Source organism: Brachycentrus maculatus, unplaced genomic scaffold (genome assembly GCF_059751285.1).
Source record: "Brachycentrus maculatus isolate JH-2025_06_01 unplaced genomic scaffold, ASM5975128v1 h1tg000720l, whole genome shotgun sequence".
NCBI lineage: Eukaryota > Metazoa > Arthropoda > Insecta > Trichoptera > Brachycentridae > Brachycentrus > Brachycentrus maculatus.
In genome coordinates, this window is record NW_028281451.1 from 12,870 (window position 1) to 33,136 (window position 20,267).

At 33.3% G+C, this 20,267-nt stretch overlaps 1 protein-coding gene across 1 annotated transcript; it reads left to right on the plus strand.

Moving 5' to 3' along the window:
• The first annotated feature begins 1,529 nt into the window (after positions 1 to 1,529).
• On the plus strand, positions 1,530 to 16,979 carry LOC148300418 (gustatory receptor for sugar taste 43a-like). Its single transcript, XM_088274835.1, has 9 exons — positions 1,530 to 2,189; positions 3,592 to 3,785; positions 4,913 to 5,060; positions 5,823 to 5,981; positions 7,638 to 7,745; positions 9,096 to 9,278; positions 10,411 to 10,517; positions 13,461 to 13,622; positions 16,908 to 16,979. The coding sequence occupies exons 1-9, from the start codon at positions 1,961 to 1,963 to the stop codon at positions 16,977 to 16,979; spliced, it is 1,362 nt and encodes a 453-aa protein (XP_088130961.1). The 5' UTR covers positions 1,530 to 1,960.
• The last annotated feature ends 3,288 nt before the right edge of the window (positions 16,980 to 20,267 follow it).

Sequence of the window (20,267 nt, forward strand, 5' to 3'; positions counted from 1 at the left end):
ACTTCAAAGTTTAAAATCGCTTTGGGATTTTTCACGGCAATATTAAGCTAGTAAGATATCAAATAGTCAATAGTCAGGTTTTTGTTCAAAAATGCACTTTCTCCTGTATGACTACGATATATATACTTATGTACTTAATATTTCATAACACTTATTGCTAAACTTAATATAACAAGGTACTTAAGTGCATAATATGGATAATTTAAGTAAATTCCGTGATAGTGTTTTCGTTTTAATATCAGTAATTAACAACTAGCGTTTTTGTGATTATATCGTTTTGTGATTATCCGATATAAACCCTTCATTGGATGTTAAAAACTGTGAAGAATATTTTTTAGATATAACTGATCAATACGAAAATAGAAAAACAATGACTAATTGGAATTTTGATTGCATACATGGTAAGGTGGGTCGTTTTTGTAAGCGTACGAATTCAATTACCAAAGAGGTCTTAAAAGCCAATACATTATCAGAATAAGAATATAATATTTGAAAAATATTATTGAATATGACTTGAAAATGTAGAAAGAATATTATATGATTAATTTTAATATTCCGCCCGCCTTCGTGATGTAATGGTTTCCGTGTTAAGCAAACGTGCTGGAGGTCCCGACTTCGATTCCAAGGGGGGAAAAAATAAATATAATGATTTTACAATCAAATATTTATTTCATATTACACTGGACTGAAGCGTAGGAGTGATCAACTTGGCTTCATGTAAGTAACGATCAAGACAACACTGTGTCAATACGATGCAGTGCCCTATGCACCATTGGGTGCGCAAAAGGGTTAGAAAAAAAGTGTTTTTTTTAGGCTTATAAGCTTTTCTTTAGTGATTATTTTGTTTTTGAAGATTTTTACACCTTTTATCCAACTAATATATTTTGTCTAATCCATGTTTGTATTTTCTAATGCCTTCCTATTCTTTGACCTCTATCTGCACTCAAATGGTGCAAAGGGCATCGGATTATGTATAGATCAACGCGGTGTTGTTGAAAACTATATATGTTGTTGTTTTGTTTTATGGAATCTAGTTCCACCAAGAAATGTCAGTACAAAACTTGAATCTAATAAATTTTTCCCTTTTGATAATAACTGAACTATAAAAATATTTTAAATAACTTAATTATAATGTCTACCGGTTTCGAAGCAAATCGCTTCTTTTTCAAGACTGATTAATACTCGTATAAATGATTAATACAAGTATTAATCAGTCTTGATAAAGAAGCGGTTAGCTTCGAAACCGGTAGACATTATAATTAAGTCATAATAAAACATTTATAGTGATTTTAAAACATGGTTACATTTTAATTATAAAATGGAAAATCACAAAGTTAGTTCTTCACATATAAATTATATAAAAATATTTGATTAGAGCGTGCTAACGAACAGACAAAAGAGGGTTGAACGATAAACTAGCAACATGGCATTGTTGCTAGTTTATCGTTCGTATGAAAAATATTCACGTGAAAAGTTTTCACATGAAACAAACTGAAAATGCATTAGATTTATTATAACTGAAAGTACATTGTAGGAAGTCAGTTCTCATCGTACTATTGGAATTATATATTTCAAAAAATGACCGCTGCTGAAAATGCGTAAAAACAAGGTTATTACCTACAATATTTCGAGTGTAAACAAATATTGTACTTGTTCACAAATCTGGATTATCTCTAATTATAGCAGTAATTTTTCATATTATTTTTTGACATCTCATCAAAGATGAAGAAGAATATGGAAGTCTGGGCATTTACGGGGCTGATGACCGTCATAGGCTGGTTTAAGTGATCACTTTACACACGTGTAATGTTCACCAATTCTACCCATTATTGAAAACCACACTACTCAAATTCTTGGAAGTTTATATTTCTATATTTATGAACCAATTTAGAAACCTTGTTCTTGAATCCCTAGAACTTCACTAGAGATATCTATTGGTGAGATGTAAAGAAGCTTTTTTATGTTTTTTCAGTTGAAAGACAACGCCAAGCCGCCGAAGCGAGAGAGCCCCCCGGCTTCCGACGCGGGCACGTCGGTGGGGGGCGCGCACGCCTTCGTGCTGCTGGTGGCGCGCTGCATGGGGCTGGCCCCCTTGGCCTTCTCACGCCCCCACGCGGCCCCTGCGCGCTGGGCGCTCGCGCTCTCGCCCACTATGAGCGTGCTGGGATGTGTGGCTGTGAGCGTCCTGGGTAATAACATAATCATATTAATTTTCAAAACCCCCATTCTCACCCGATGGTGCATAGGGCACTGCATCATCACTGAAAAAGCACACAAATCACAATTGACACACTTTATGGGAACGTATATAGAAATCTTCTTCTTCAAACCCTCATTCGCACCCGATGGTGCATAGGGCACTGCATCATATAAACGCAGTGTTATATTGATCGCTAAAAAGGAAAGGTGATCAGCCCTCCGCTTCAGGTACCAGTCCAGGGTAATATTGAATAAATATTAGAGTGAAGAATCACTTATATTTATTTGATATTCCTCTGGGAATCGAACGCGAGACCTCCAGAACGGTAGCCGAGCGTGCTGACCATTACACTATGGAGGCAGCTTAATCATATTAATATTACTTTTAATTTTTTTTACAACAATATGAGTAATATTATAATATAATCGAGACGAGACGTACCCGTCTCTTCGTCAGGACAATCGCTACAACAGCTAGCAAACAATCGCATATGATAAACATTTTGTGTAGTTTTCAGTGTGGTGCTATGGTGGTGACGGGTAGTATTGTTTGCATGCTGTTGTAGTGATTGTCCTGACGAAGAGACGGGTACGTCTTGAAACCGGTAGACATAAAAATCTCGGTGAGTGATTATATACTAACATTTTTGTAAAAAAAATATAAAAGTAAAAATGACTAACCACAAAGTAAATGCTTTAAATATTAATAATATTGAGAACATATTAATATTATTCAAAACATCAAAGTTTTATTAAAATTATTTATTACATAATGTTTGATCAAAAAGTTCTGAGTATTTTCTGCAAATATCTTTGCACTTTTCCGTGTCTGTCTGCTGCGCCGGTCGGGGTTGTGAAGGCGTCTGTATACCGGTCAACGTCGGGTCAGAATCGGATCTAGCTGACTAACTGAACCAACTAACTACTAACCCCTTTCACTGTCTACACTGGGGCACTTCTAGAAAGTTGATGGTGGTTTTAAAAATTTGTATTTATTTACATAGATTGGCAGTGACAGGGATATTGAAAGCTTTTAAATGTAAATTTACAGTGAAATCTGGATACAATTTTGTTTCGCATTTTCTATAAATTTCGCAATTTAGTTCATAAAACAAAAAAATATATATTTGCAAGAGAGGTCTGTCATGCAGCCTAAATGCTTCTGTATCAGATCTGGAAATGAGGTGGTACAGCTTTAATTAATCGAATGAGTGAAGAAAGAACGGTTACACAAATTTATGAATCGAATGTTATTGGAAAAAGAAATAGAGGAAGACCAAGGTCAACTTGGTATGATCAAGTGTTTCAAATATTTGGACGTGGTCAAAATATAAGCAGTAGTAGTTGGTAAATTAATGGCCACTATGGAAATTAAAATGCATTTCTTTGCAGTGAGCCTCAGCCTTTTTGGTTTGGCCAGCGAGCTGAGCACGGATCCCGCCATGTCCATACGCATGCGCACGATGACGTCACGGGTGGTCGGTTCCTGCGACATCCTGGCCGTGGTGGCCACGTCGGCAACAGGAGTCTACGGCGCCCCCAAGAGGGCCCGCCGGACACTGCACGTCTTGAGGCTTCTGATGTCTGTAAGAACTCAGTATTATTCTTCGCAGGTTGGGTTAGGTTAGGTTAGGTTATATTATGTATATTAAAAGCATTGTTAATGTTGAGAAACTGAACATATTATAAACCAGACGATCGCCATGGATCTTCCTCGAAAGACATCTAGAAGAAGACCAAAAAAGTCATGGATGCTACTGAAAGATAACGTGATTCAAAGGCATGGTCTAGGTGACGTTGTATATGATAGAAAGACTTACAACCTAAGGACGAGGAGAGCTAATCCTTACAGTCTACAAAGGGATGGAATAATAAAAACTTTGTTAACTTTGTGGTATGGTAATATAACACTCTCCTTTTCATTCATCGTTCACTTTGTGTAATACCACTTAGAAGCCTTACTTCATGACCGGTGTCGGAAAAACCATTCTATCATGAAATCAAATTATCTAGCATAATAAATGATGACTATAATAAATAATCACGAAGATAATAAATAATAATAATGAAAATGTTTTGAATATTGAAAGCATTAACTTTGTGGATCATCTTGATATATTATTTCGAGAAATAAAAATACTTTGTGTATTTTATTAACCATTCACATTTTTATAAACCAACTAGTTTCGGCAACAACCTGTTGCCCTCTTCAGGGTTACAGTAATAAATGTAACCCTGAAGAGGGCAACAGGTTGTTGCCGAAACTAGTTGGTTAATAAAAATGTGAGTGGGTCAGAACACAAAGTATTTTTATTTCTCGAAATAATAAAATAATGAAAATAATCATTTACATAATAAATTATCACAAACAGGTAATAAGGCCTGTAAATACACAGACTTACATATTCTTCACCTATGTCGACATGTTAAAATACCACTTGTGGAGGTCCTGAACAAAACGTTACATTTCCATTATAAACGATTTTAAGTAATCAGGAATTCTAGCTTGTAAAATGATTACGTTTTGGTGCGATTTAATGATTTCATATTGGTTTAACACAATAGCAAACACAACAGATTTGCATTTAAATGATTTTTTGTGCAATATTGTAAATGTAACTTTTTGGTGATGACCTCCCCTTAAAACAAAAATGTCATATTAAGAGCTAAGTAGTCGGTGTTAGAGGTTTCTCTTAACTGGTCTTCTTTTCAGGTTGACAAGAGCTTGGGTATAGAGATGTTCTACAGCCAAGAGAGAAACTCATGCGTCCTGGTGATCACCATCCTACTCATGTGGACGTGTCTCCTAATCGACGACTTTGCCCTATACGCTAACCAGGCCAAATTGTCTAATACACACAGTAAGTGGCCTAAGAAAAATACCTTCATTTAATAGATTTATATTATCCACTGACACTTCGTGATGGAATTGCATTTTAATATATTATTAGATTAAAACCAATATTTTTAGCTTTACCACTTTATTTTTATTTGACCAGCGACCTGGTTTCGTCGTTACCGACATGACCAGTCTGATGATGTCGGTAACGACGAAACCCGGTCGCTGGTCAAATAAAAATAAAGTGGAAAAGCTAAAAATACCATACCATTCATTTACTCAACAAAATCCAAATCAAATTCAATATATTTAACAACTCCTTTTAATATAATTTATTGATTCGGCCTTAACTATGTGGAATGACATGTTGATTTTTTTTAAATTAAACACTTGTATAATACCACTTAATGAGATTTATTTCATTACACACGACTAGTTTCGAGAACTGCAGATTTTCTCATCGACAGAAGAAAATACAAACAGTTTGTTCTTCCACGTATTGATGATAACACATCATATAATTCTCCAAACTAGTCGTGTTTATATTAATAAACTCAAAAAGTGAACTTGAAAAAAAGATCTGTACACCGCCAATTTTTTTTGACAATGTTATCATATTTAAAGTTAGTTTTTTATCTTGAAGAAGAGGTTATTTACTTCGAAACTGGCCGACGCTAGACGTTAAATTAAATTATGTTATAATAAGTTATACACTGATTACCTTTATAACCTAGGTATCTTTTAAAAGTTGTAGCATTAAAATTATTTCGTGTTATATGTCTAGTGAAGCTGCTTCGGAACTACATCTGTTTCTATTTGCTGTACTACGTAGTGCTGATGCTGGAAGTGCAATTCGCCTACACAGCTCACGCCATTTACATGAGGATCAAGAAGTTGAACGGAGTTCTAGCAGCCACTGGAAGGAACTTATCATTGATTGACGGTAACAAGTCATTACATTCTTAAGATATAATGTAGAGTCCCGAACCCAGTAATTATTAACATTCTTACGATATTCAGTAGAGTCCCAAACCCAGATTTCATAAAAATTCTTACGATATACAGTAGTCTCGAACCCAGTTAACATTTTTACGACATACAGTAGAGTCCCGAAACCAGAATTCATTAACATTCTTACGATATACAGTAGTCTCGAACCCAGTTAACATTTTTACGATATACAGTAGAGTCCTGAACCCAGATTTCATTATCATTCTTACGATAAACAGTACAGTCCCGAACCCAGATTTCATTAACATTCTTACGATATACAGTAGTCTCGAACCCACTTAACATATTTACAATATACAGTAGAGTCCCGAACCCAGATTTCATTAAAATTCTTACGATATACAGTAGAGTCCCGAAACTAGAATTCATTAACATTCTTACGATATACAGTAGAGTCCCGAACCCAGATTTCGCTCACTCCTTTCAAGAACGTCATAAATCAAAAATCATCAATTTTGAGTTGTGCATGTTTTCGTAATGCCCAGAAAATGTACTATATCCCAGCAAAAGAGGCATATTTTTAACTTAATATTTACCCGCTACAGGGCAGAAAGTGTTATTCTTGTATTTTGAAGAAAAGGTATTTTTTAATTATTTTTTTAAATATACTAATTATTTTTCAAATGGAAAAAAAACATCCAGGTTTTACCAAAAAGATCTGTTGCACAGTAAAAAGTTAAATAAGTGGCTTGATGTTTATTTTTAATACATTGTATTTTATGTTTGAAATTTAAAAACGTTCTCCTGAAAAATCAAGTTTTTTGATTTATGACGTTCTTGAAAGGAATGAGCGATTTGTGAACAAGTATTTGGAGCACATTCAAAATGTTGATTTATTTACCACTCAAATTTTATCTCGACACTGATATATGGAAGCGAAACATGGAAATGGCAAATGAAGGACGAAAGCAGAGTGAACGGTCCCTAAGACGAATGTGTGGAAAATTATTATATGACAGAGTTGAAAACGAAAGATATAAAAGTAATTTAAGGCTGAACAATTGATTTAAAAGATAAGCAAGAGTTTTTTAATATGGACATAACGAATGAATAACGAGAGAACGACTAATAAAATATATGTGGCGAATGTGAGCGGGAGAACAGAACAAGGACGACCGAAAAAGACTTGGCACGATCAGATCAATCAGAACCTAAAATCTGGTGGTATCAAAAGTATTCGTTATAGGGGGGCATGTATGACTGGATGTATGGATGTGAAGGAAGCGAGGAGTGCATGTCAGGACAGGAGAGAAGAGGCGTTCCATCCTCTCTGTCTACCACTGCGGGGAAACGGCGTGATAATAGTAGTAGTTAAATTTTATCTTCACTAGTTTGTTTTATTTGTTAAAGACATTATGTATGTGTTGTGTAAAATTGAGCAGAATATAAAAATAATGCTTTTATTAATGTACAACATTTGTGTGTCCAAATACTTGTTCACAAATCTGTATTATCTCCAATTATAAGAGTTATTTTTCAAATTATTTTTTGACATCTCATCAAAGATGAAGAAGAATATGGAAGTCTGGGTATAGTCATGCCCAGACTTCCATATTCTTCTTCATCTTTTATTAATGTGTTGAAACAGATAACTCGGTCATCTTGAAGAAGTCTTCACCTGTCTTCAAGATACGAGTACAGCCAGCTGATCCAGTGCAATTCGGGCACTTGGTCGACGCTTTGGGACTTGTGACAGGTATGATATGGGAAACGTTTTACTTACCAATTATCATAATAGTTTTTTTTAGGTGGGAAAAGCATTTATTATTTACCTTGATTATTATATACAAGGGATTTTTGTTTATTCTAGCTAATTCAATATGTTTTTATTTGAATCTGTGTTGGGAACCGGAGGGAAACGTTTGACTTACCAATTATCATAATAGTTTTTTTTAGGTGGGAAAAGCATTTATTATTTACCTTGATTATTATATACAAGGGATTTTTGTTTATTCTAGCTAATTCAATATGTTTTTATTTGAATCTGTGTTGGGAACCGGAGGAAAACGTTTGATTTACCAATTATCATAATAGTTTTTTTTAGGTGGGGATTGCATTTATTATTTACCTTGCTTATTATATACAAGGTTTATGGATCACTTGGTGGATTTTTGTTTATTATAGCTAATTTAATGTTTTTATTTGAATCTGTGTTAGGAACAGGAGGGATAATCTAGTGTGGGCCAATCGGGAACTTCTCAGCATTTGCTCATTGCTGGGAGGAAACCACGTAAAACTCCTCAGGAGAATGCGGACTGTTGACTGTTTTCTAAATAGTTAACTTCAGTATGGTGGTACACGGGTATAAAGTGATCATGTAAACCAGCTTATGACGTGTCGTTAGCTCACTAAATACCAATACTTCCATATTCTTTATCACCTACGTTGAATTGTCTTCTTCTTCTTATTCATATTTTTATAGATTCTCAGAATCTGTCTGTGCCTCCGCCTGTCGCACTTGGGATATTGACTGCCAGCTATCTCTCCCCCTTTTTGGAGGTCGACCTTGAGGTCTGCGCCCTTCAGGGTCTCCTTGAAGGGCGATACGTGGAAGTCTGTCATCTGACATTCTGTTTACATGTTCATTCCAGTATCGCCTTCGTTGTTAGATAATAACCCAGATTTGTGCACATACATTTGGACACACAATATTGTGATTTATTTATTTATTTATTGTCCGCCTCCGTAGTGTAATGGTCAGCACGCTCGGCTACCGTTCTGGACGTCCTGGGTTCGATTCCCAAGGGGGGTCAAATAAATATGACATATTTTTTCACTGTAATATTTTTTCAATATTACCCTGGACTGGTTGTTACCTGAAGCGGAGGGTTGATCACCTTTCCTTCACGTGTAAACGATCAAGATAACACTGCGTTTATATGACTCAGTGCCCTATGCACCATTGGGGTGCGGATAAGGGTTTGAAGAAGAATAATTATGGATGGATTGATCCATTTTTTGTATGTTTGTATTTTTTTTGTTTGAAAATGCCATAACTAGGCGAAACAACTGTCACTTTTACTTAACTATTTATTTATTAACACAGATGAAGCTAAGGCCACGTCCCACGAGCCAGCCGAGTGTATCAGGAGACTATCGGAGCTTCACGGTACCCTGTGCGCCGCGGCCCGAGAGGTGGACACCAGCTTCAGCCTTCCGGTCCTCATCATCCTGATCAGCACCCTGCTGCATCTCATAGTCACCCCGTACTTTCTCATACTGGAATTGAGTAAGTCAATGGTGGAAGAGCTAGCCTGATTGGCTGTGAAGTCTTTGTGTGGGGTACCAAATCAAACATGGCTAAAACACTCTAGAAGAGTGTTGAAGAAATGATGGGAGAGTTTAAAAAAATTACATTAAAATACTAGTTTTTTATTAATTGATTCGGCAGTCTCTTTGTGGTAAAATCTTTATATTTTTAATTAAAGCTTTACTTAGTAAGTACTAGTTTTTGCTAAAAAACTCGTTTTTGCTAGTAAGATAAATGAAGAAGAATTTTGATGTCTGTTCACCATTCTACTTATGGTTGACAATTTAATCCCGAAAAGTTGTAAGTATTAAATAATATTATATGTTACGAGTGACACAACACGCAACGTTTTTTAGGGGTTTAAAATAATATCATCAGACTTATCCGAGTATGTTAAATAATTCGGAAAATAATCTCACACGCATTCATGAACGTGTCCCCCAGATTGCTAATTGCTACCATAGAACTCTGAAGTGGGGTATAATTCACAATTAGTGAAATAGGATTTGGACAATCAAAATATTGTGAAAAAAATAATTAGCCATTCATGGAAATACGAATATTTAAGGGCCATCTCAAGGAGTTTCCAATCAGATTTCACACTCGATCTGTTCACATATTACCATTCACAAACTGTCAGTGAATATAGATTTTTGAGAGTATTAAAAAATTGATTTAAAAAACTCTTTATGAATTCCAATTATATATATATATATATATATATATATATATATATATATATATATATATATATATATATATATATATATATATATATATAAATATATATATATATATATATATATATATATATATATATATATATATATATATATATATATATATATATATATATATATATATATATATATATATATATATATATATATATATATATATATATATATATATATATAAATATATATATATATATATATATATATATATATATATATGTATATATATATATATATATATATATATATATATATATATATATATATATATATATATATATATATATATATATATATATATATATATATATATATATATATATATATATATATATATGTATATATATATATATATATTGATTATTTCGTTATAGCTGGTACCCACCGCCCTCATTATTTGATTTTGCAAACACTTTGGTGTTTGGCGCACGGATTCCGCTTGTTGCTGTTGGTCGAACCTTGTCATCGCACTAAATCTGAAGTGAGTATCAACTATTCAATAATTCAATTAAAAATAAGAGTAAATTCAAGTCATCCTGAAAAAAATACTCAAATAAAAATTCATATATATAAAATGTGTATGGAATGCACCATCTTTGATGACAACAAAACGTGACAAAATTCACTATAATTTATGAAATATTCAAGTGACAAATTCTGTGTGGTAAAAGACTGGCCAGTTTGATGATGTCGGATACAACGAAACCTAGTCACTGGTCAAGTAAATCTTCAGAATCATAGTATTCGCTTTATTTTTAACTTAAGGAAATATGACCATGTTTCACCCTGTCGCACTGAATTAAAATGGCTTCATTTTAAACAACGCATAAATTCACAATCTCTTGCCCTATTATACAACATTCTTCACGACCCCAGTGCACCAATTTATCTTGTAGAAAACTTCGTTTACCTTTCTGATCATGGTCTATCGCTTCGCTCTTCCCAAGAGAGAACACTCTCCATTCCTTGCCACAACACAGCATTCCTCAGTAATTCCTTTACTGTCCAAGCGGCTAGACTCTGGAATGAACTACCTCTACATGTAAAAAATGCACCTTCTATCTTAACCTTCAAAAAACGCCTGAAACATCATTATCTCACCTTAGAACCCTAACTGTCCATCTCCTCCTCCCCTGACCCCTCCTCTCTTTCTTAAACTTGCTACCGAATTCTACCTATTTATCATTAGAATCCTAGAATACTTTTTTGTCTAATTGTTAATTAATTGCTTTTTTAGTTTTTTGATAAAATCTATTACATCAGACAATAATATGTATTAACTTTTAAAAACGTCTGAGACATTACTATCTGTCATTAGAATCCTAACTGTCGATCAAACCTCCTCCCTCTACCTCCTTCCCTAATCTCCCTTCTTCCTTTGCCCTCCTTATTATCGTCTTCTGTTAATTTATGTTTCTTTTTTAAATGTCAATTTGTAATTTATGTTTTTTTTTAAATGTTCAAGTACTATCTGCCCACTGATTGCAAACGGCTATATATGGTATCAAAAGTTTTGATCAATATCACTAGTCCGTCTTTGGTCGGTTGGAAGATATTGCTTTTTAGCAATAAGCCCGCCAATGTACTTTTTATTTTCTGTACATGAAGTTTAAAAATAAATAAATAAAAATAAAATAAATAAATAAAACATATGTGGAAAAAACTATACAGTTGTATAAATACATATTGCATAAAATGTAATATATATGTACCATAAATAATATGTTAAGAAGTGGAATGTAATTATTAATTTGAAACAGAAAAACAGGTACATTTTTTCCAGTATTTTGGTGCCTATTTTTAATTTACAAAAATAGGCACTAAATATACATATTTAATTTCAGAGTCTTAATCTGGCACTACGAGTATATGTGGGCATCGTCAGGAAGACTTTTCTCTCTCGAGAATTAAGTATTCGACGAGTTCAATTCTCGAGAGAGTTCATTGAGAGCTGAGTATTTCAGTTATTACCAAAGTCTGCATAATGCACAAGGAATATTCTCGAGGCACTCTGATGTCAAGAATTCTCTAGATATCACCACAGTAATAACATCATCTGAAATTCAAAACACACCTTCACGAAGCTTCGTCTTAAATCTGCTTTGCTCTCCGATTATCGTTCTAGGTATCTCAATACGAATAATTAGTTCAGAAGAATAAAAAAAAATAAGTAATAAAGTGGCCTCTTGATATGAAACACAAGAGCAGCTTAAAGTTGGTCACCCCAGCTATACGAGTATAAATACAGCTAACATATTATCCGCCTCCGTAGTGTAATGGTCAGCACGCTCGGCTACCGTTCTGGAGGTCCCGGGTTCGATTCCCGAGGGGGGTAAAATAAATAAAAGTGATTTTTTCACTGTAATATTTATTTAATATTATCCTGGACTGGTACCTGAAGCGGAGGGCTGATCACCTTTCCTTCATGTGTAAACGATCATGATAACACTGCGTTTATATGACGCAGTGCCCTATGCACCATTGGGGTGCTGATAAGGATTTTTATTATTATTATAAACATATTACTTTTGTTGCAATTAGCTTTTAATGATATAAGCGAAATACTTGTACATAAATTTCTCAATATGCTCAACTGTGCTCATTTACGTAGTTAGTGTTTATATCACTGTATTTTATGTTGAATCATTTGTATTTTCTTCTTCTTCTTTAGTTAGGACTGTGTCATATTATTCTCGGAGACCGCTCCTAGGGGACGGAAGACCAGCTGTCTTTCCATCTTTTAGGTGGTCATCCTGGGGGTCTGTTCCCTCTCATGCTGCTCTTCCCACATGATCTCTCCAGAAACGTCTTCTTACTCTTTCCCCAACGCACAACATCTTCGACATCGCAGATTCTTCTAATTTCAGAGTTTCTTACTCTGTCGCGTAGTCTTCATTTCGGTGATTCTAGGAAGGTATAGTTCTACAATAGTTGTAATTTAATTAATTTATTTATTTATTTTCATAATACATAGATACATTCAATATACATATTCATTTCATATACACATTTATTATACGTATTACGGCTCTTTAGGCATGGCCTGTGTTGAGCCGAATACTAACATGATAATACAAAGTTTATATATATATTTTTTTAATTTTTAACATACATATATTTTTTTTAATGATTAGATTATAAACATAACATACAGGAGATACAAAAATAATTTATGTTTTAAGGTTTTTCAGTGTGATAATTACACCTGGACTTTAATTAATTCACTTTCCACCTTGTCCCTTCCAATGTTAAGTAACCATCGACGGACACTGTTCTTAAAGACCTGATCACTCCTGGAAATCTTAATATATTTTTATAGTGTAAATGAACGTCTCGTCACGGTTCTGCCTAGTGAGACGTTCATCAAAAAATATAATAATGTATCGTAAAAAGTATACCTAAGGTGATTTTTCTCTCTCCGTAGGCAGCTCGTACTGGAGATATAGTAGGGGAGATGCTGGGCCATGGAGCTGCAGGAAGTGCTGTTCTTCGTCGTCTGGAGCTCTTCTCTCGTCAGCTTCTGCATCGCGCACCAAACTTCACAGCTCTCGGAGTCTGCAACCTGGATCGACCTCTGATTGCGAGCGTAATTATCATTATCATTATTATTTAACCATATCCGCTACCTGGAGCATGTGGAGCCTACAAACTGTCTCCAGACTTTTCTGTCGGTTGCTAGCTCCCTTGCATCTTCCCAAGTCAGTTTCGCGTCGCGAATTTCAAGCGAGAACTGCCGACGAATTGTCAGCAGTGGTCGTGAACGCGAACCTGATGCCTTGTAAAAGAGGCAAACTTGATGGCGGCTCTCGGGAGGCATGCGGAGTACATAGCCTAGCCAACTGAATCGCCTTTTCTTGACGACAGTTGTGACCAAGATTTGCTGCGTCCTACGCCTTATCTCTTCATTCCTCACAAAGTCAAACCACCGCACTCCTAAAATTCTCCGCAGACACCTATTCTCAAAGCTTAGTACACGGCTGCTCTGGGCCCTTGTAAGGTGCCATGCAGGTAAAGCTAGTTATGTATCATTACGTTCCTTACTTAATTAGTTTTATACTATATTTTACATTATTTAGAAATTTGACATAACAGTTACCTACATCAAGTTATACATACTTACTTTATTAAAAAAAAACAAGTACTTGTACTGTTCTAAATACTAAGCTTCACATTAGTAAAAATACCTGGAAGAAGGACGGGAGGTAGGAAAGGAGAAAGGGGAGAGATCAAAGCTCAAGTCAAACACAAATTGTATGCAAAAAGGGACACAACGATATCAATGTCGACTTACAATGATCTCAGCGCTGACAGTGTCGAGTTGAACATATCAAACTCCCCATATTCATCGTTAATCAATTTTGATGAACGATAAATGTAGGAACTTTTTTTTAGAGTTTTGCCATAGAGAAAACAGCATATGGCGATAATAAAACAAGTTTAAAGTAAAATTTAAGTAAAGCAAATAGTGTAAGACGTCTTTCTGAATTAAATCATATTTATTTATTTGAATTACATATTACGGAAGAAAGAAAAGATAAATTAGAATTTCCGTCTGCGCATAAATATATTTTTTAGTTTGTGAATATTCCTTTGTATGATATGTATTTGTAGAGTACAAAACAAATGGTAAATTTTCACAAAAAGACGTCGGATTACGTCGGTTACCATAGCAACAAGAAGACCAGGTAGGGTGACCATGCGTCTTGATTTGACCGGGATTGCCTCGGTTTGAAAATATGCTATTTAAGCATGACACCACTTGTATACGATGTCAATGTCGATTAGTTCGGTAGCTCACACTTTATAAAAATAGATACGAAACTCCTTTTTCATAAATCTTATAAGAAACAATAACTCTATGTTATTTTTTGACATCTCATCAAAGATGAAGAAGAAGATATTTGGACACACTCAAAATGTTGTAAATATCTCAATGATTTTTTCAAAATCATTTACTTCCGGTTTTACTCACTATTTACTTATTTTAAGGGGGGACTCGCAATCAGTATGCATTCGGCTACGCTAGAAGCCGGCGTATTTCTGTGCATTATTTTTAAAAAATATAAATACAATTTATTTTAACTTTATTTAAGAATACTTACAAAAAAAAATTTTGGTCATACTTTTTTAACTCATTAACATTCAATAACTCTTTTCTCATCAAAAACTTATATTTATTTTGAAGAAAAACTTATATTTTCAATATAAAAACGGTGTTTAAAGAAAAAAATGCATAACGTCAAATGTTAGTTGGGTTCTTAAGAAAAATGAAAGAGTTAAAAAAAAGAGATATATTGTATATGGGTTCTCTCTGTCTTAAATGCGTTCACGCGTTCTACAATGCGATTTTATTTTAATAAAAACTAACTAACTAACTAACCATCACGTTGCTTCCACGCAGGGGTAGGCAGAGAGAATAGAACGCCACACCTCTCTGTCCTTCAAACATTCTTCACCTCTTCCACGTTCATGCATCTCCTTATACACGCTATTTATTTTAATACACGCTGTATTTAAAAAAAAAACCCTTAGAGCCTAGTCAATTTGCCGTGTAACATGTGCCAATAATTTTAATAATGTATATGGCTCCATTTTCGTAAAATACTGCCTCTAGGGCGCTTCTAGAGAAATATGGTAACCCTAAATACGACGTAGAATAGGACACCTGAGCCGAAAAGCTTCCTATGGCTATGTTAGTTTTTCCAACCTATATCAAGATTATCCGACGTTAACGTTATTTTTTTTCTCTTCATAATAGCCAATTCTTCTTGATACTATAAATTACTCACGTAAAAAAACATAAACCTATGGACCCTGTCCTCAATTTTACTATTAAAGAACAAAAATATTTTAGAAAAAAAAAACATTAATTTTTACCGTCGTTTTTAAGTCGATCCTACAATTTCGTTCATAATAATTGTTCCTGAAATTTGTTCCTGAAAATTGTTATGATCTTCGAAATGTCCGAAAGTAGAGTGATATATATATACATAAATATACCTTTTGTTTTAATTCAATTCAATTCAATTTATTTATTTTCAATTAACATATACATTACAAACTAAAAAATTTAAAGCGTTTACATTAAAATACAATAAAATCGAAAATTTACAAGAACTATTGCTAACTATAACTATTGTGTAGAAGAATCTCGCTTCGGAAAACTCTTTAAGACACATGGAACAGATCAATATCCAATGCGATAATGTTCAACATAGCGGTAGCTCTTCCTACAGGCACAACCATCGGCAGTTTGGTCCTGTGTATAGGAATATACCAAAATTCAATGAAAAATACGCGTAAATCTGAATATTTTTGAATAGGCTTAATAAAATACTTTAATAAAAGTTTAAATTTATATTTTTTAAATTAGAGGGATGAGAATTCGGAAAATATTTCCAAATATATTTTTTATTTTCTCCGCATTAACTGTTTCAATGAGAAAACAACAAAAGAGAAGTCTATTGATGTTATGGACAAATCGCTAACTCCTTTCAACAACGTCATAAATAAAATAAAAAGATTTTTCAGAAGATCGTTTAAACTTAAAAATATAAAACAACATATTAAAAATAAATATCAATTGAACTTTTTACTGTGCAACAGATTTTTTTAGGTAAAACCTGAATGTTTTTTCTCCACTTGAAAAATGTTAAAATATTAAGTATATTTAAAAAAATAATTAAACAATACCTTTTCTTCAAAATGCATAAACAACACTTTCTAACACAGACTTTCTACTTCTCCATATATAATATGTTGAGATATAAAATTTATAAAACATAACTCTTATGTGGATATAACCCAGATTTGTGAACAAATATTAGGACACACTCAAAATATTTTGAATCCAGTTGTGTTTAACTTGCAGATATCCGCGGCGGTTACCACATACTTGGTCATATTGATTCAGATCGAGTACCTACCCAAACCGACAGACTAATGTTGCGACATCGGACGAAAGCCCCATCACATATCGTGGGTATACTGCCGAAAAACGTTAACTCTAAAATTCCTATTTTAAAAACCACTATTGATTAAAGCTTTTAGCCTGAATAAAAAACTTGCTGTTAAACTCAATGTTGAATGTACTTTTAAAACCACATTGATATGACATTTTTAAATCCTCTAACCACTCTCATTAATTCCTCTCCTCTCCTTTTCCTTCCTGCGTATTCCATTTTATACCATACCCTTACCCTTTTACTCCCATCCTCACACACAACCTCACACACAACCTCACACACCCTCACACACACACACACACACACACACACACGCACACACGCACACACGCACACACGCACACACGCACACACGCACACACGCGCACACGCGCACACGCGCACATGCACACACGCGCACACGCGCACACGCGCACACGCGCACACACCCACGCACACACTCCCACTCTTCTCTCTTAACACTAATTACAACATAAATATGGAATTGTTTAATTGGCTTTATTATTGTTAATGTCACTATTTTTGTTAATGTGACGTAATGTTTATTATTGTCAATGTGACAGTTTTTTTAAATGTAAATCTTTACAATTCCCAAACAATTTAAAAAAAAAACTATTTAGTGTATTTTTCCACTTTAAAGAACCTTTAAAACTTTATAGTATGCATCTTGAAGTAAAAAATTCATATTTTCGAGTTAACGTTTTTTGCTAGTGCACCCACGATATGTTATATGTAAAAATAACATGTTAATGTCTCACTCAAATAAAATACAGTTTTAAAGGAAAAACGGTATTCTTATTAATATTTTTTATATGAATTTATTTACATTAGTTGAAAAGAAATTGGATTTTTATACTGGGCTAATTAAATTTGTGAATTCAATCTCTCAGATACTCTGATACCTCTTATCTTACAACTCCAAGGGTAACTCTTCTTCTAACCCTTATCCGCACCCAATAGTGCATAGGGCACTGCATCGTATTGAAACAGTGTTATTTTGATCGTTACTATTACATGATGGCAAGGTGATCACTCCCCCGCTTCAGGATCCAGTCTAGGGTAATATTAAATAAATATTAGAGTGTAAAATCAGAAATATTTATTTACATCCACCCTCTTGGGAATTGAACCTAGGATCCGCAGCATGGTAGCTAAACACGCTAATCATTATAAATACGTAAAAAGGTAACTCAATAGCCGAAAATTCTAGTTTTTACAAATGCATATTCAGAAAACTCATTGTAATTCTAATCCACAAATTCTCGCGGAACTTGTTGAAAACTGGGTGAAAAACAAAAAGCTTTGTTGTCAATTTTTGATTTTTTTATTCGTCCTAAAGTTGATTCAATGCATGGATATTCATAATATAATCACTAAATTCTAATATTAAAAAAAAACTAGTTAAAAATCGAAAATATATTAACTCATTCGCAAAAAAAATCCAATAGCGAATCGCGCCAGAAACCCTATTAAAAATTCATGTTCCTGCTAAAGCCATTATTAAGATTCATATTTCACAGAACGAATTCCGGGATATACAATAGAGAACATTTTTAAGTATCAAAAAACAAAGGATGATAAAAGATCAAAAACAAATTCATATTTTTGATGCATAACTGATTATAGTTGTCAGTATTTGTAACAAACAAAAAAACACATGAAAGAAAATGTGTTAATAATTTTTTTCAAATAAAGCTTTTCAAATATCCCATGAAAATAATATCCCAAAAGAAAATAATAACAAAGCTTACACGTCATTACAATATTTTAATCAAATTTCAGATTCTGTTAAAAGCCTCGGGCTTGTGATAATATAGAATGAAACGATTTTTAATTATAATTTTAATATTTATGGTAGTATAAATATATTTACTATAATAAGGAACAAAGTAAAATATAAATAAAAGACAAAGAAAATATCTTCGTCCCTTATCATCACTGGATAGTTCGAAGGCCAGAAAATGTAGTGTTATCTTATCAAAAATTAAAATAAGATAATATACGATTTACAAGGGTAAATATCAATATAAAAATATGAAAATACTTTTTCAATAAAAAAAATTATTCAAACCTCGTGCAAATTGACTTATGGAAATTTTACGAAATTTTATATATAAATATATTAAATATATTAAATTTTATATATAAAATTTATTAAAACATGGTAAAAAAACGTCCTAGAAGTGACAGTTTTTTACAAACTGTGGCACTTAACCGTGTAATATAGAAAAACCTCGTTTTCTCCTTAAAGGCGAATTAGATATGATAACTTGTAACTAATCCACCTTCAATAATATAATTTCAATTATTTTTGGGTCCCCCCAAAAAATAATTTGGCCAAAGGGTTCCATCAAATTAACTTATAATAATTATGGCGTTTATTAATTTAGAATTGAAAGGGTTCAAGCTATAAAGGTTCAAGTATAAATGGTCGAGAAATGCTTTTAGTATTCAACATCATTTGATTGCTCACTATCCTTAGACCCCTTTAAAATTATAATATTGTAGATTGAAAGAAAATCCAAATGCGTTGTTTTATATCAATGATTTTTAATGCATTTTAAAATCTCAAATTCACCAAAATACCATCTTAATCCATGTGTCGTTATATTTTTCTTGAGGCCAGTACTACATAACCGTAAAATTTAAACGATGTGTACGAACTTAACGATGTGTATTAATTGAAATTGATTTATTTTGACGGAATAAATTTGCGTCAAAATGAATCAATTTTAGCCGAGATGATCTGAATACAAAGACCCGTTCGAACTGAAATAGTTTTTCAATAATAATCTAAAAATAACATTATAACACAAAATCTCTTTTCTCATTTTTATTTCCTATTTTTAGAGCATAAAACTGAGAGTAAAGAAAACAATAGCAATAAAATATCGTAATATTTTACAAACTAAAAAAGATCTTTTATAAAATATCATAATAGGAAAAGCAAACTAACGCAACAGCCATTTTTGCGATAGTAAGAATAAAACATAGGACAGTTTTTTCTCATTCCTATTACACAAATAATTGTATCTTGACAAATTTTTGCTGATATTAAACTACATCCGTTGATTTAAGTTTTGAACTAATATTTATATCAACAATATTTTTATCCTTCTTCTTCTCTTCTTCTTCTTCTTTTTTAGGACTAGGTCCTGTCATTCTCGGGTCGCTCCTGGGAGGTGGAATTTTTATCGAATTTAACTTAAATTTCGTCATCGTAGATATGATGTCAATATCTACGAAACCCAGTCAGTGGTCAAATA

Excerpts from the sequence above, each read along its gene's own strand:
- LOC148300418 (XM_088274835.1), top strand. The coding sequence starts at position 1,961 with ATGTTTTTTCAGTTGAAAGACAACGCCAAGCCGCCGAAGCGAGAGAGC. Across the intron at positions 2,190-3,591 it reads TGTGGCTGTGAGCGTCCTGG|TGAGCCTCAGCCTTTTTGGT; the intron begins GTAATAACATAA and ends ATTTCTTTGCAG. Across the intron at positions 5,982-7,637 it reads GAACTTATCATTGATTGACG|ATAACTCGGTCATCTTGAAG; the intron begins GTAACAAGTCAT and ends GTGTTGAAACAG.